The 15,952-nt window shown below is 50.4% G+C and overlaps 1 protein-coding gene across 2 annotated transcripts in view; it reads left to right on the top strand.

Moving 5' to 3' along the window:
• The window catches only part of IGFBP7 (insulin like growth factor binding protein 7), a 17,012-nt gene continuing 1,060 nt past the window's right edge, over positions 1-15,952 (top strand). Inside the window, exons 1-4 of one of the 2 annotated variants that reach the window (XM_027731777.2) lie at positions 1-493; positions 12,827-12,936; positions 14,423-14,539; positions 15,196-15,326. In XM_027731777.2, the coding sequence (XP_027587578.1) occupies positions 16-493; positions 12,827-12,936; positions 14,423-14,539; positions 15,196-15,326 (836 nt within the window). In that variant the 5' untranslated portion in view covers positions 1-15. The remainder of the gene's footprint in view (positions 494-12,826; positions 12,937-14,422; positions 14,540-15,195; positions 15,327-15,952) is intronic. The other variant, XM_027731776.2, reaches the window with a different exon arrangement.

The raw sequence follows: 15,952 nt of genomic DNA on the forward strand, positions 1-15,952 counted from the left end.
CGGCGCCGTGCCGCCATGCCGCCCTCCGCGATGCTGCTGCTGCTGCTGCCGCTGCCGCTGCTGGCGGCGCTGGCGGTGCCCGCCCCGGCGGGGGTGGCGGCGGGGGGCTGCGGGCCCTGCGATCCGGCGCGATGCCCGGCGCTGCCGGCGCGGGGGTGCCCGCTGGGCCGGGTGCGGGACGCCTGCGGGTGCTGCTGGCAGTGCGGGCGCGGCGAGGGCGAGGCGTGCGGGGCCGGCGGCGGCGCCGCGGGAGGACGCTGCGCTCCGGGACTCGAGTGCGTGAAGAGCCGGCAGCGCCGCAAGGCGAAGAGCGGCCCGGGGCTCCCCGCCTCCGGCCCGCCCGGCGTGTGCCTCTGCAAGAGCCGCTACCCGGTGTGCGGCAGCGACGGGCTCACCTACGGCAGCGGCTGCCAGCTCCGCGCCGCCAGCCTGCGCGCACAGAGCCGCGGGGAGCCCGCCATCAGCCAGCGCAGCAAGGGAGCCTGCGAGCAAGGTGCGGGGAAGGGAGAGGGGTGCGGGAGGGGGGGATGTCCGCTCCGCCGCCCGGCTGCACGGGGAAAAAGCTGCGCCTCCCGAGTGCTCCTCCTTGCTGTTTGGTCCCATCGGGGTGCTCTTTTGTAGAGTGAAGTTGAGTTCAGACCCACCTTAAATGGACCGGAGAGTCCCAGTCGGGTGGCGCTGCCTAAACTTGGAGTGACACTTCAGACCAGCCACAGAAGTGCAAAGGAACTTGGGCACTCGCTGTTGGCTTCCAGCGGCGCTGGAACTACGCGGCCCCGCTTTTCGTACTTTGCCTTGCAGGTTGCAATTTGCGCTCCTGTGAGATGGGACAAAAGGGTTGAGCTTATCCAGGGGAGAGTTCTGACCAGGAAGGTTGCAACCTGCGAGGAAAGGAAATGATAAAATGGATGTGAAAGCAACAGAAATTCACTGGCTTGTGTTGGTTCAAAATGAAAACAAGCAGTGACTTTCCTGTGAGCTGCATGCAGTGGTTTGCACTTGAAACATTTCCAGCCAGGAGCTTGATTCATCCTAAGCTTTTTCTTAGGGATGGTGCTCAAGGAAGAAATTGTTCTGCTGCAAAGCCTCTACTAGAAATTATGGCTTCTGAGAGTGCATTTGGCTGGGAGGGAGGGAGGGAAGGAGGGATGGGATATATCAGGCAAACCATATACTGAACGTCTCAAGGACAGTATTGCAGCGCCAGTGCTGTTTTGGTGGAGGAGTGTTTTCATAAACACAGTATGTGCAGGTCACAACCTCCACCTCCTCCTTTGCTTTCTTCCCATAACTGAGGCCAAGTATGTTTGCAAAAAAATGTTTCCGAAACTCCTAAGGAAGGCATGAAAGGCTGGGTAAGGATTAGGTTATGTGCTTTGATGTTGCCCATTAAATGGCCTGTGTGGCCTTTCACAAACCTTGTGCAAAACATCAGGCTTACATATTAGCCAGAAACACTGTGGTATAGTGTTAACTCCTGAAGGGAAGGAGTTTCAGCCCTCAGGGTAATGTGGGGTGAGATGAGAAAGGTCTCAGTCCATGCCTCTGTCTGCTATTTGGAAGGAGCCTTTCCTGCCCAGCAGACTCAGGAGATGGTCACAGCAGTCCTAAAAAGCAGTCCTAAAGATCTTTGCTACTTGGTCCTGCCGGCCCAGACAAGTGAGCAGATGGGTTTGAAAGATTCTGAGGTCATGCTTCAGGTGTATACTTGAGAAGAAGGCTGTGTTCTCACTTGTCTTGCCCAAAGTCACCTGGGAGTTTGTTGTAGAACAGGTATGGATATTCTTAAGATACTGTCCCAACCCTTGGCTTCACTTCCCTGTGTTTATCTGCATTAACTTGGTGGGGCTTGGAGACAGAGTTTGATGAGGTCAGTGCAAACATGAGCCGCTGGGCAGAGGATGGTGGGAGGCCACTGACATGCCAGCCTCAAACAGGCTGTTGTTTAAGAACGTCACTGGAGTATGTGGTGCTGAGCCACTGGCAAAATGTGCCCTCCTCCATCACTCTGGGGAGCTGCTCTTCTTTTGGCTCCTGCTGCTGGGAGAGCTCTGACCCAGCATTTTGGGGAAGGGAGCAGGATGGATGTGGGCTGCTCAGCACTGGTGATGCAACCAATTCTTCTGAGATTTCCCTTGGCTGCATGAACCTTTCTTGTGCCATGGACCACCTTCTGGTGATATGTGTTGCTCTGTGACTTGCAACAGAAGCAAGGACTAATCCCACACACGTGGTAGACATCTGGAAGTATTTCTGTAGCCCTAAGGGCCTCCTGGCAGTTAGGACTGTTGGGTGGGAAGGGGTGGGAAGTTGTAATCTCTATACAGATTTTGAAACAATGACAGGAGAGAACATCCATCCAATCATCCCCACAGGGTGTAGAGCCTTTTCCAGTATCCTTCTAGATAGGAGACAGCAGTTTTCTGGGTTTCTAGAAGAACCTGGATGCTGTGGGAGTTCTAGCTTTTGCTATTTCCCACCACAAATGGATATGATCTCCTTAAGGCACTATCTAAGCTGGAATCCTGCACAGGGAGACCACAAACAGGCAGGATCCTGCTTGCATCAGTCATTTGTGTGAAATCTTTTGCACAGAAAGAAGTTCTTGGGTGACAGGGCACTTGGGCTTCCTGCTTATGGCAGATTGGCTCTGAAATGTCTGCTTTCCCTCATTGGACTATAAGGACCACATCCTTTGGGTCCAAGAGTGAGCAGCCTTTCAAGAGAATCTCTGAGAAGAGATCCAGAAAAATATGTTTCCAGCAGTGGATCATAACTGTGTTTGATTGCCCTTTTTGGCAGGGGGGAGTGGTTTTTGGGGTTTTTTTTGTTGTTCCTGGAGAGGGAGGGCTTGTTTTGCACGTCCAATTGGATGTTTCTTTTGTTTTTAAATAGCAAAAGAAATGAGCCCATTCTTGGCCCTGCATAATTCGCCTTGACCTTGTCCTTGGTTGTTTCCCAGACTTCTCAGATGTGATGTCTGTGTTCTTTGTACAAAAATCGTGAAGCCATGCAGAAAAAGGTATTTCCGCTGCAGCCAAAACTTCCTGCTGGAGGGCAAAGGAAGACACAGTTGAGAAGAATTTGAAAGGACGGAAATAACCCTTGATATATGTGCACTTGCAGGTGCAGGGATCCAGTCAATCCTTTATGGAGTGGGTTGCATGTGGGCAGGACTGTTGGGGATGTCTGGAAAAAGGCATCCTACTTGATTGCCAACTCCTTGAAGCTGCCTGGCTGCCATAGTGCTGTGCCAGCAGGGTACAGCAAAGCTGCCTGCTTTTTTGCTCTGGGGGAGCAAGCAGTGATGCCAGGGTGCTCTCTCCTGGCTGAGCTCCTACTTTGCTCTCACACTTGCACTCACAGCTGACTCTGGGTTTGCCCTGCTCCCTGTTAGGGAGCCACTACCTGCATCCTGTCTCTACCCGTGTGCCCCAGCAGCCTCTTTGTAGCTAATCCCAGGGCTGAGGATGCAGGAGATGGATGCTGTGAAGTTTTCCATCTGTTTTCCAACATTGCCTTTAAATGGATTGTCCCTTTGCTCTCTGCCTGTGAAAATGCAGCCACACTTAAGTCTGCTGCCAGGTCCTGCAGGTAGGGCAGGTCCAGATGCAGAGCCTGGTACAGGGATGCCTCCTCTGGTGGACCCTTGGCAGGATGGGAGGCTGCTCTGACAGCTGGGGAGCTGCCCTCTGTTGCTGCTGTCACACAGCTGTGCACAGATGTTCAGAAGAGCCTCTTTATGGAGTTGGTGGCTTCAGGAATGCAGGCTGAAATTCATTTTGCACACAGTGCACACACTGAGGCTGTTTACTGCCAGCTAGGACCTGGGGCAGGAGGACTGTGGTACCCACTGCCCTCCAAAGCCAGCTAGCAAAAAGAATTAGGGTTGCATGGCTCAGCTCAAGCCAGGCAGAAAAACAACCTCAAAGCATCAACCCCCATCAAAAAAGCTATCCGGATTTCTGGCACGACGATCTCTCTGAGCTGAAAAATACCAGGCACGAACTTGTTGCCTAACCAGTGCAAGAAGGGACAAATACCCCCGAGTCTCTGTTATCATTAGCTACCAGCAAATACCTGCTTTGAGAGACATGTTGTAACTGCTGGAAATACTGGTGAAGTTGCCTCATTACAGGCAAAGGCCTAATGATTTGAAGTCCCCGATACTGGTTCCAGCAGGGTCGGGGTCTTCTGGTGCTTTTGCTGTTGTCGGTCAAGGATTTGTCTGTGTGTTGTGCTCACTTCTCTCCTAGTGGAAGCCAAGTGCCCGTCCTTGCCCAGTCAGCGTACCACAAAGCGGCTCTCAGCAGACATCAGAGACAGTGTTTCACTCTCCAGGGAACTGGTGCTGCTTTGTACCTACCTACAAAGACCTCCTGGAGGTGGAAACTGAGGGCCTCTCTCTGTGAAGGGTAAATTTGCTGGCTTGCCAAGCAGTCTGCTTTATTTCTGTTGATCTGAATGTGGTTTAAAGCTCCACAGCTCCATGAAAGTCTTTTCCCAGCACTGGAAATGTGCAGTGGTTTTTCTTATGGAGATGAGGGCTCAGCACCTTGCAGCATCCATCCCACAGGCTGCAGAGCTTATGAACAGCAGAACCAGGAGAGATTCTTTTAAAGCTGACTGTAACCAGGACTAAACTTGCCTAAATCTCACCAGCAAGGAGATAGATCCCAGTCACTGGAGCTGTGCGCTCCCTCCAGAGAGGTATCATTTCGGCTTCTCAGAAGCCCAGGCAGCATCTCTCCTGGAAGGTTCTTTTTTTTGGTAAGGTGCCACCCACCAGCTCTGGGGCTCAGGAAAATCTGGGTGTGAGGTTCTTGGCTGTCCACAAGGCTTAAAAAACAGATTGATGGATGTAGGATTGTGACTGCCAGGCTCTCATGGAGACTGACTGCCCCAGGGACAAGTAACACCAACACCCTGCCCCCAAATTCCTGTCACTTTACCCCATCAGTGGTTTTACTTTGCTGATGCTCCAGTGTATTATAAAGCTACATCTGCACTGCAAGCAAAGAGGTGCCAAGTTCCCACAGGTCAACTTCAAAACAAGAAACATAGATCGCATCTGTTGGGTCATTCCATCCAAATTCAGCTGTTGAGGTTTTGCCAGAAATATCTTAGTTTTGAGGGTGGTTTGTTTTATTTTTTTAATCCACTAACAGGGTAGAGCAAAAACAGGGGTTTGGGAAAAAACCCTGTGGGAGATGGCAGACTGCTCTTATCACTGACATTGGCTCATCTTCTCCTGATACACCTGCCTTAAAATCAAAGGCTCTTAACTCTTTTAGACACCACAAAGCCTAGTTCATACCTAATCACATTTTGCAAGAAACTCTTCCAGATTTGTTAACAAATGGCTTAGATTGCCCTAGTTCTTTCCTCCTGTTCATCCTTTCCTGGATTTTAAGGGACTTAAAAGAATCTCCACATTTTATACATGGTTTTGTCTTTGCTGGTGAAAGACAAGTTTTTTCTAAGTCATCTGTAATTGGAAATGAATCAAATTCTCTAACTGTCCTGAGAAGCTGGTTTGGGTTTCTGCATCAGATGGGAGTAGGCAGTGCAGCAGTGGCCTTCTACCTGCTGTCTTCTACCACAAAGGACAGCGTTGTGCTTGCAGGTGGATCTTGCCAGCATTTTTGTGCTGCATGCAGAGAGTCTGTGGCAGAGCAGGGCTGTGCAGGTGCGTGGTGGGGTTACACCTTTTGTTTGGTACCACGGGGTCCTTTCACATGGAGGGTGATGTGAGGATGTGATATTTTTCAGTGTGGTGCTTGATTTCCCAGCACACAGCACTTTGGGATTTTGTGAGAGAGTTTATAGGGCTAAGGTTTAATCATAGAATCATCAAGGTTGAAAGAGACCTTTAAGATCATCAAGTCCAACCATCCACCCAGCACTACCACTGGTAACCCCTAAACCACTAAACCATTTCACCCAGCACCAGATCCAGACACCCCTTAAACACCTCCAGGGATGGTGACTCCACCACCTCCCTGGGCAACCTATTGCAATGCCTGACCACCCTAATAGTGAAAATTTTTTTTCTAATATCTAATCTGGATCTCCCCTGTCTAAGCTTAAGGCCATTTCCTCTGGTCCTCTCACTGAAGGTACGGTAGAAGAGACCAGCCCCTCCTCACTAAAACCTCCTTTCAGGTTGTTTTACAGAGTGATGAGGTCCCCCCGAGCCTCCTCTTCTCAAGACTAAACAAATCCAGCTCCCTCAGCCATTTCTCACAGGGTTTGTTTTCTAGACGTTTTTAGAGCCTTGTTGCCCTTCACTGGACACGCTACACCACCTCAATGTCCTTTTAAAAGTCAGGGGCCCAGAACCGAATGCAGTACTTGAGGTGCGGCCTCACCAATGCCAAGTACGGGGGATGATCACTTCCTTGCTCCTGCTGGCTACACTGTGGCCTTCTTGGCCACCTGGGCACACTGCTGGCTCATATTGGGCCGTCTGTAAACCATCAACCCTGAGTCCCTTTCTGCTGAACAGCTCTCAAGCCACTCTTCCCCCAGCCTGTAGCACTGCATGGGGTTGCTGCGACCCAAGTGCAGGACTGGCACTTCACCTTATTGGACCTCATGTCCAATGAGTTTGTCCGAGTTTGTCCTCGACCCATTGACCGAGTCTGTCCAGGTCTCTCTGAAGAGCCTTCCCATCCCTGAGCAGATCAAAACTCCCACTCAGCTTAGTGTCATCCAAATTTACTGAGGGTGCACTCAATACAGATCATCAATAAAGAGGTTAAAGCGTTCTAGTTGGGCATTGGCCCTACATGACCTCAAAACATCCTTATAGTTCTCCCAAGTTATCTGACCCTCCTTCCAGAGATGGTAGATTCACTTTTTTTCCTAAGTTCTCTGTTTGACCACACTGGTCTTTTCCCCCAGTGACCTGTCTTTCTACACACTGGGACAGCCTGCTCCTGAATATTTAAAAATTCCTTTTTAAAGCACATCCAGCCTTCCTGGACTCCATTGCCCTTCAGGACTGACTCCTGAGCACTGCTGTTCACTGCTGTTCAGTGTTTAAAAACACTGCTAGTGTTTTTAAAATTCATGTGTAACTGGGGTTTTCCACAGTTGTAGCATAGGCCATAAATTCCTCCTTAAAAGGCATTTAGTTAGATGAAAAAGTTTTGGTTCACTGGAGCTTGAGTTTTAATGGTTACTATGCTAAAATCTACTATGGAAGTTGTTTAATATATTACTTGGCAGAGTCCTGGAGAGCAGCAGTATTCTGGGGACTATGCAAAACCTTCACTGCCCAGGAGGATCCCATATTTCACCTATGTCTTCATTCTCAGTCATCATAGCATGTCCAAATTCACTAGGATTTGCTGATTACTAATCAGCAAATTCCACCCCATGTTTGTTTTTTCTAATGCTGGAAAGGCATGCTGTGTTTAAAAAAATGTGTTTAATCCTTTGTTGGGCTGAGGTTGATCGAGGTTACAACTAAATAGGAGATTACTACGTAACAAGTCTAATCAGGTTGGATTTTTGCAAGCCCTGCTTGCTTTTCCATGCATAAATGCTGCCATGCCTTGTTTCTGTGTCTCCCACTGCAAGCTTTTCACATTCTTTCCAGGCTTTAGCTCATGGAACTGGATGATCAACCCAAACCATTCTATGATTCTGTGATATAAAGGTCATGCACAAGGTCTCTGAAGGCAGCGTTCCCAAACCATGGTAAATCAGCAGGGGTGGGATTTCTAGTGGTACTGGTCTGCTCCCTGCTGAGCCTAGTGGTGTGGAAAGCAGGAGTTGCTCCATGGCAGATGGATGGTGGCCCAGGGCCCTTCCTCACGCTGACTCAGTCTCAAGCCTCCAGGACTTGGGGCAAAGCTGCATTCGCGTTTTCAGCCTTTCCAGGGTCACTGGGCTGCTGAAGTCAGAGGTGGAGCATCCAAACAGACATAGCATCCGACATCTACTTTGGTGCGGATGTCTTGGAGCTTCCTTCTGTAACTCCTTAGTCTCTTCAAAGCCAGGTTAAAGGAAGATGAAAAATGCCTTCAGAAAGGGGTAAAGAACAAGGCCTGTAAGTCTGCAAGAAAGCAGCAGGCAGCTTTGGGAGTGGGGAAGGCCAAAAGCACTTCCTATATGTTGCTGCCTCTCACAGAGCACTGACCTGGGAGGGAGCAGCTGAGGCCATGCCAGCTAAAATGAGTAGATGCTGCTTATGGAAGGTTTCCCCTTTTCCATATAAAGTAATTTTGAAGGGAAAATACTTTGCCAGCAACTTAGGAGACTGGAGTCTATTTTCAGACTTGCAATAGCTTGTTAGAGTGAACAATGTTTAGTTTTTGCTTTGGTTAGCCGTCTCACAGGGAGTGTTCCCAGCCTGTGTTTGACCTGGGGCTGTGGCACAGCAGTGCTCGTGAGGGCTGGCTGGGAATCAAGCTGACACCCACGTGAGCTTCAGCGTGTGGTGCGTGGCTTTGTGTGAGCTTCAGCATGTGGTGCGTGGCTTCGCGTCTTCGTGTTCTGGACTTCCCGCACACACCCAAGCACCAGGGCATACCCACAGTGCTTAGTGTCCAGCTTATTTTTGCCTTTAGTGACATACCTGTAGGCCCCTTGATTTTAGCAGAAAAGTTACTGCTCTGCTTGCTGTGCAGTTTTTATTTGTGTGTGTGGACACCAAAGGAAGATCGGTGAGGACGAGGTAACCCTGAGCTGTGACAGACCGTCCAGGTACCAGTGAGAGGCAGATGGGTGGGCTGGGAGATGCCAGGTCTCTGCCTGCTGTGGCTGAGCAGAGAAGAGGTGCCTGGCGTGGGGAGGGGTCTCAGGAACAGATGCCAAATGACATCCTCATCGAGGAAGTCAGGCTCTGCCACATGCTGCTGCAGCAGAAAAGCAACTACATAACAGCAATGGGAACTCCTCTCCAGCTGCTGCTTTTGACATAATGCAGGCTGTCAGCTCCCTGCAATCTGGAGAAAAAAATAGTCCCTGCACAAATGGTCAGGCTCTCTCCCGGGGTGAATGAGATCTGGGGCTCTGTAAAAAGCCCCATCCTGAGCTGGGGAGAGCTATTTGTTTAACAAACAATGGGCAGAGTGCTGAGGAAATGCCTGAAGTGCCTGTGGAGAGCAGCTGATTTCCATCAAGAGCTGGGGCTGTCCTCCTGGCCAAGGAGCTTCTGCTCAGTCAGGGCAAGTCCTGCAGGGAGCATCTGCACATCAGCAGTGCCCGTGGTGCAGGCCTTGGGGGGGAGTGGAGACCACTTGGCCACCTTGATCGTGATGACCATGACCATTTCCATCAGCAGGTGCAGCCCTCAGGTCCTCAGCCCGAGGGAGGCAGATGGAGAAACATTCCCCCTTGGGGGCAGTGCTGCAAGTAGAGCAACAAGGCCTCTAAGGTGCAGGCTGTAGGATGATGGCTGAGGGTCTCCTTGCTGGCAGGAATCAAGACATCTGCTCTGTACAGGGTGGGCTTGTTTCCAGCCCTGGTGAACACATGGTGGCCTTGCTTCCTTCACAAGAATTCCCAAAGCAAGAGGGTGACTTGGAGGGGGGAGTGTCTTCATATCTTCGGAAGTGCTTGCAAGGCTCTGCCATCCTCTGCATCTCTTGTTGCTGTGTCATCTATCCAGCTCTGTCTGCTCTGGGGGATTGTGGGAGAGAGTGAGTGGGACCAGCACAGGCAATAAGCAGGGTGAGGGCCATGCACAAGAGTGTCAGCCCACTGTAGTAGGAGTCTAGCTACTGCTGTGGCCTGTTGTGATTTGACTTTAAATCTACTGACTTCTTGGCCTTTCTCATTTATTTTTAGTGGCGGAAGAAACACAACTCTAGAATTTTGGCTGTATGGATTAAAGTCAAACGTCCGGAGAGTCCACAGTGACTCTTCCCATGACACTTGTTGCATCTCTCAGGATGTGTATTCCCTCCTGGCCTCAGAGCTGTGCTGGATAGAGGTGGAGGCCTGTGGATGCTTCCAATTCATTTTGCAGCCAAATGCAGAACGTCATGTTCTGCCTGGTTAGATCAGGATGTACATCCCGAGCTCGAGCTCAGGACTGCCTTTTAAAAGTCAGGCTCTTGCTGTGCTGTGGCTGCTGTGCCAAGCCAGCCAGAGCTTTGCTGTGAAGCTGTGCAGGCACTTCTTTCCAAGAAGATAAACAATTTCTCCTTGCCTGGGAGATGGGTAGACATTCTTTCTCTCTTTACCCCTGCCAGCAGTTGCTGCTGAAAAATCCTTGTGTGATATGCTCCTGGCAGGGTAAGCAAACACCTGTGGGCAAGAGGGAAACTCAGCAGCAGCCAAGACTGAGAGACCTCAGGCAATGAATGTAGTGGTGGACTGAATGCTGCCAGTTCCCAGCCAGGGAAGAGTTGAGCCAGATCCTGGAAGAGCATAACAGTGCCTTAAAATCTACCTGACTTTTAACATAAGTCAAGATCTCTCCTTTTCTGTGGTGGGAGATGGTGGTCATTTGGGGGGCAGCTGTGTTTCCTGCCTCATGGAGAACCTCAGTAACCAGTGATAAAGAGGATGGTGTCGTGCAGGGGCAGACATAGCCCTGCCTGTTGGGGACAGGCCCTGAGCTCTGCCCTAGGAAGGGCACTTGGCACGTGGAGGGTTGTACATGTTTGGAGCAGAAGGCAGCAGCCGTAGCAGGCTCTGCTGGGTGCACATCAGCTGGAGGCCCTCAGAGAGCTAAGTGCAAGCTAAGCCGCCTGGGAACATAGGGTCCCATCGGAGCTTCCAAGTGCACTGTTGTCCCTATTGTTTAAGGGACACCGGAAAAAGAACAGCTGGGCTGTGCAGGAAACCGCCTCGTGCTGGGTAAGGGGAGCAGAGTGTGTGACCTGAGGTGGCCCCGTCATGGGGATTCAATGCCCTGGGCTTGGCCACAGCCTCGCTGCTGCGCAGGGGCCAGGCTGTGGCTGGGGGTGCAGGTCACCCCCCCTTTATTGTGGTGTATTCGAGGGGAACACCTTCAGCGGGGTGTTGCTGAGAGTGCAGAGCTGGGCATGGGCTGCTGTGGTACAGATCTGCTCTGGGCCACCTGGGGCAAGGATAACTCCAGCACTTTTCCATAAGGGAAAGGGTGCTGTGACTCTTGACACACCCCTCTTTTGACGGGTGCACAGGAATCAATTCACGAAGCAGCACACACAACAAATGGATAAGCATGTAATGAAATGCTGCTTAAATTTTTGACTCAGCCCTGTGCAGATGAGGAGCACCTGGGTTGTGGTATCTGCCAGGAAACCACCCGTGCTGACCATTAGGAGTGGTTTCAACCATCGCCCAGGGCTACACATAAAACTTCTCTGCTTCTCTGCAGCTGCCTCCTGTCAAAACCAGAACTGGAAAACTTCTGTAACAGAGAATATTGAAGGCAGCCACCCCGGTCTCTTAGCAGCTTCCCACCAGCAGGCCATGTACAGTCATTCCTGAACAGGGAAGTCTCAAAAGAGAAGAGCACACACTTCTCTGGGATCACAACAGCTGCTCAGGAGTGGGGAGCCACCTCAGCATCTCTTGGGTTAGAATAGAAGTATGGCTGATACCCTTTGGCTGGTGATACCAGTGTGGATCTGACCCCAGATCCTGAGGAGGAAAAAGACACCAGCTTTCTGCTGGAAGATGTTAGTGCGGTGGGATGCACCTGGAAACCTGCTCCCCACTGCCTGTGATGGCTGTAGGGGGGAGTGCACACGCAGGGCTGAAATCAATGCACGTTCAGGACCCCCATAAGGAGCATCAGGACCCAAATCCGCCCCTTTTTTATGGGGCTGAGAATAAGCCATGGTCTGTGAGCCAGCATACCCAAGGGCTTCAGTTAGGCATATAGGAAATGCCTTCTCCTGATGCAGTGTAATGGGAGCTTTAGTTTCCTGTTACTGCCTGCATCTTCAGAGCAGAAGCGGGAAAGCTGTTTGTTGTGTTCTTAAAGCTCTCAATAACTGGAAATAAACACTGTGTGCTCCTTTGGTCTGCACTTCCTATTATGGGGAATTAATAGCTGCATTTTGTAAAACAGCCTCACTAAAGAGGGATTGAATAAAAAAGGCCATTCTTCCCTTTCTGGGATATGGGTTACATCTCCAACATTTCTCAGCCTGAGGGGTAAACATCTCCAGCCAGATCTGCAAAACAACTCTGTTCTCATCTTGCTTTGGAAGGAATTCTCTGTTTAACCAGGAATTGGAGCTCTCAGGGGAAAAGAAGCTCTGCATTTACCTAGTCCTTTCCCAGATTCCTGCCAGGGAGAGCTCTGCCACCCTCCAGCCAACCTCCTGTGGCTGAGTATTGCATACAGGTAAAACAGGAGCAGCGTAACATTGAATTGTGTTAGCCAGCTGCCATGGGATTGAAATCATACTAGGGAGAAAGATGCTGCCAAGTTGGCCAAGCTCTCCATGGCATGAGAAAGTGATGGGATGCACCCTGTCTCCTGGGGGTCCTTTCCTCCCTGCCAGCTGGCTTGGTGACTGCATGGTAAGCACATCCAGGCCAGTTTGTACAGGCCTGTTCAGTCCCTGAGATAACAGAATACAAACACTATCTTACCTCTAACCTCAGTCTTGCAAGTAGATAGACTGATCTGAACTGCTCAACACTTGAGTTTCTGTCTGGTTTCAGTCTAAACAGCTTAAGGCTGGATGCTTGTGTTGCTTCAGAGAGGGAAGTGCTTTGATGTGGGATCAATCCTGCAAGCTTTGCTCCAAGCAGGGATCTCCTTCACCCCATCCTCAAAACCCATCAGATTGGCCCACTTAAAAAGTTCAGCAAGGAGACAGCTTGTAGTCACCCCAAGCTTAAAAGCATTTCTCCCTTTTTGCAGGACCCTCCATTGTGACTCCTCCTAAGGATATCTGGAATGTGACAGGAGCACAGATCTACCTGAGCTGTGAAGTCATTGGCATCCCAACTCCTGTCCTCATCTGGAACAAGGTAAGGGTCCTGCTAGGAGCTCAGAGAGCACAGCAAACCTGAGGCAGCTGAAACTGCATGGTGAGCATAAGGACTGTAGCAGATCCCTCTGTAGAAACACACCTCTTTGATGAGTTCTCTCATCTGTGCAGTCCTGTACACCCCCAAACATTTGGTTTTGCTTAGTCTTTAGTCATTGCTTTTTCTAAACTCTTGTTGATCCCGAGGCAGAATATGTTTCTCTTGGTAGTGCCTGATATTTGGAGCATGCGGGGAATGTCCCCTGACCTGCTGTCACCCTGCTGGCAGCAGTGACTGAGGTGGCTAGACATCGCCCACATCGTCGGGAACAGGAACCACATGGGGCAGTTGTCTCCAGTAGCCAGCAGCATGTTGATCTTGGCAGCACTGGTAACATCTGGCTTTGGACAGGGGCCAGTGTTGAGCAGAGAAAATCGTAGCCGTAGGGCTGAGAGCCACAGCACAGCCCCTGTAGCCTCCTCAAGTGCCACAGGTTTGTGGACACTTGTGAAGGGCCTTAAAATTAAGCTGAAACAATACTAGCTTAAGGCTAGTATGGACTAAAAAAGCTAGATTGGCCCAAAATTTGCTCTAAGACAGTAAGCTTTATTCATAGGGGTGTCAGAGCAGACTCTTGGGTGAGCAATGTGGGCATGCTGACTCAGGCAGCGTTTACTGCTTGTTTATGAGTAGATGCTGAGTTTATACTGACTGTCAATGCTACTCTGCTTTTTGTGCCTCTACCTCATGGCCAAGAGACTGCTTGACACGGTGATAACAAGGGCTGAGTACCACTTACCCCGTGCTTGGCTCGGTGCTCAGATACACAGCACTGGGGAGAGGCTGCACTGCTGTTTTCTCCTCGATGCTGTGGCCACCAGGAGGGACAGCCTGTTTTGCTGCAGCAGAAACATGCAGGGCTGTTGCTGGTCTGTTGAGAAGAGGATAGGTCATGCAGGTGGACACTCAGTTCTCTACTGCTGCCAAATTAAAAAGCCTGATCAGCAGGAAGTTATGGGGGAGTCTCTCCAAACAAGGCCAACAGTCAGCTCCTGGTGGTCTCCCAGTCCCAAGCCAGAAGGCAGCTGCTCCAGCCTGCTGAACTGGATTGATGTACAGCTGCCAGCAGCTGCAGGCTGCTGCACTGATGGGCTAAACACACCCTTGGGAACACGCACATGAGTTCTGTGAGGCCAAGTCAGTGCAGTCAGTGCAGGGTATGTTTGCACACCCCACTGCCCAGCACCATCCGTATCAGAAAACCATGCCACTCTATCTGTTCCTGCTGAGGCCAGGGGAACACAGCCTCAGTGCAGATGCTGAGGCACTGGGGCAGTACCACGTGGACAGTAAGGTGAAATGCTGACACTAGGAAAAACACATTCATGTAAAACTAGCGTTGATCTTGTCTGTGTGCGGGTGTGGTTCTAGCAGTTCCAGCATAAATAAGCCTGCAATTCTTACCTGTTTCTGCCCTTCTGTTTAGATAATTCGAGGACAGTATGGTGTCCAGAGGATGGAGCTCCTGCCTGGGGACCGGGAGAACTTGGCTATCCAGACCCGAGGGGGCCCTGAGAAACACGAAGTGACTGGCTGGGTGCTCGTAAGTATTTTGTGTACGCAAAGAGCTGCACAAACAGTACAGGGCAGTTTGCGAATATGAACAAACAACAGTACAGAAGACAAATGGCAACACATAGGGCCTTTGGAGGAAAACAACCTGTGTGAATTAGGGGTGAAGGGTAAGGGTGGCTGCTTGCTCCAGTCTTACCTGTTGCATGCATCCTACCTCTGTCCAGCATGCAGCAGAGGGGTGCATTCTGTGATCAGAAAAGGATAGACTGAAAAAAACATCTCATTACTTTCCTGCTGCTGTTAGTGGGAAGGAGACCCTCTCCATGACTAGGAAGGAACTAGTACAGAGGTAAGGCATCCCTAAAACCCACCCACAGCTGGGGAGCCCTTACAAGTCTGCACTTTCCTCTGTGAAGCAGAGAAGAAAGCTAGGCTCACCCACAGGAGTGGGTGCTTGTCTCAAACCCCACTGAGGAGACCCACCACAATCTGAACCAGACTGTTTAGAGCTGACAGAATGCAAGGAGTCAGCATGGTTGCTAAGGGTGAACCCCTTCATGCACTCTGTTCATCTCATCATGTCTCAAGCAATTATCAAGTTACATAAGATACCTTAAAACAAAATCACCTCTCCCCATGCATGGGATGCTCATTGGAGGGCTGGGGGTGTGTTTCTTCCCCTAGATATCCCCTCTGAGCAAAGAGGATGCTGGGGAATATGAGTGCCATGCGTCAAATGCCAAAGGAGAGGCAACAGCTTCTGCAAAAATCCACGTTGTGGAAACTCTGCATGAAATAGCTCTGACCAAAGGTTGGTAAGTGTGGCTGAATACTCAGCAGCTCTCTCCCCAAACAGTTTACCGTTACTTGATACAAATGGACCACCTCTGTTTAATGCTTTCTAAAGAAACACAAACAAACCAACCCAACCCCCCCCTAAAAATAGCAGTTTTAACACACAGTTTTTTGTGTTTGGCCAAACATTCCCAGCAAATCTTAGCTCCTAGAGTTCTCAAGGGAGAGAACACTGCCAAGTGCAGTAAAGTACTGGAGATTAAACATACCAAATTAAAATTAAAAAATACCTTCTGGGTTTCTTGCAGAGCCACTTTCAGTGGTTTTCCAGCCCTATTTATATTGTCTGTGTTCTCTGGACACTTCCAAACCTGCCCATTTCTCCTGGAAGCAGTATTGGCACAAGCAGCCCTAAAGCAGAGGGAGAACTTCAAGCACTTAAATTCCTGCCAAGTCCCTGCACCTCCACCATCCTGGAAACACCCCAACACCTGCCATATTCTCTGCATTCTGGGGTGTCAAACCTTGGACGGTACAGATATGCCACAGCAGGTCCTCTTTGCCAGGCTGTGTGCAAAGCTGATGGCAAAACAACCACCCTCATTCCAGCTGCAGAGAGGATGGATCACTATCACATTCACATACG

This window comes from Pipra filicauda, unplaced genomic scaffold (genome assembly GCF_003945595.2).
Source record: "Pipra filicauda isolate LSUMZ 115617 unplaced genomic scaffold, ASM394559v2 scaffold252_size1811890_pilon, whole genome shotgun sequence".
In the NCBI taxonomy this organism is placed as follows: Eukaryota; Metazoa; Chordata; class Aves; order Passeriformes; family Pipridae; genus Pipra; species Pipra filicauda.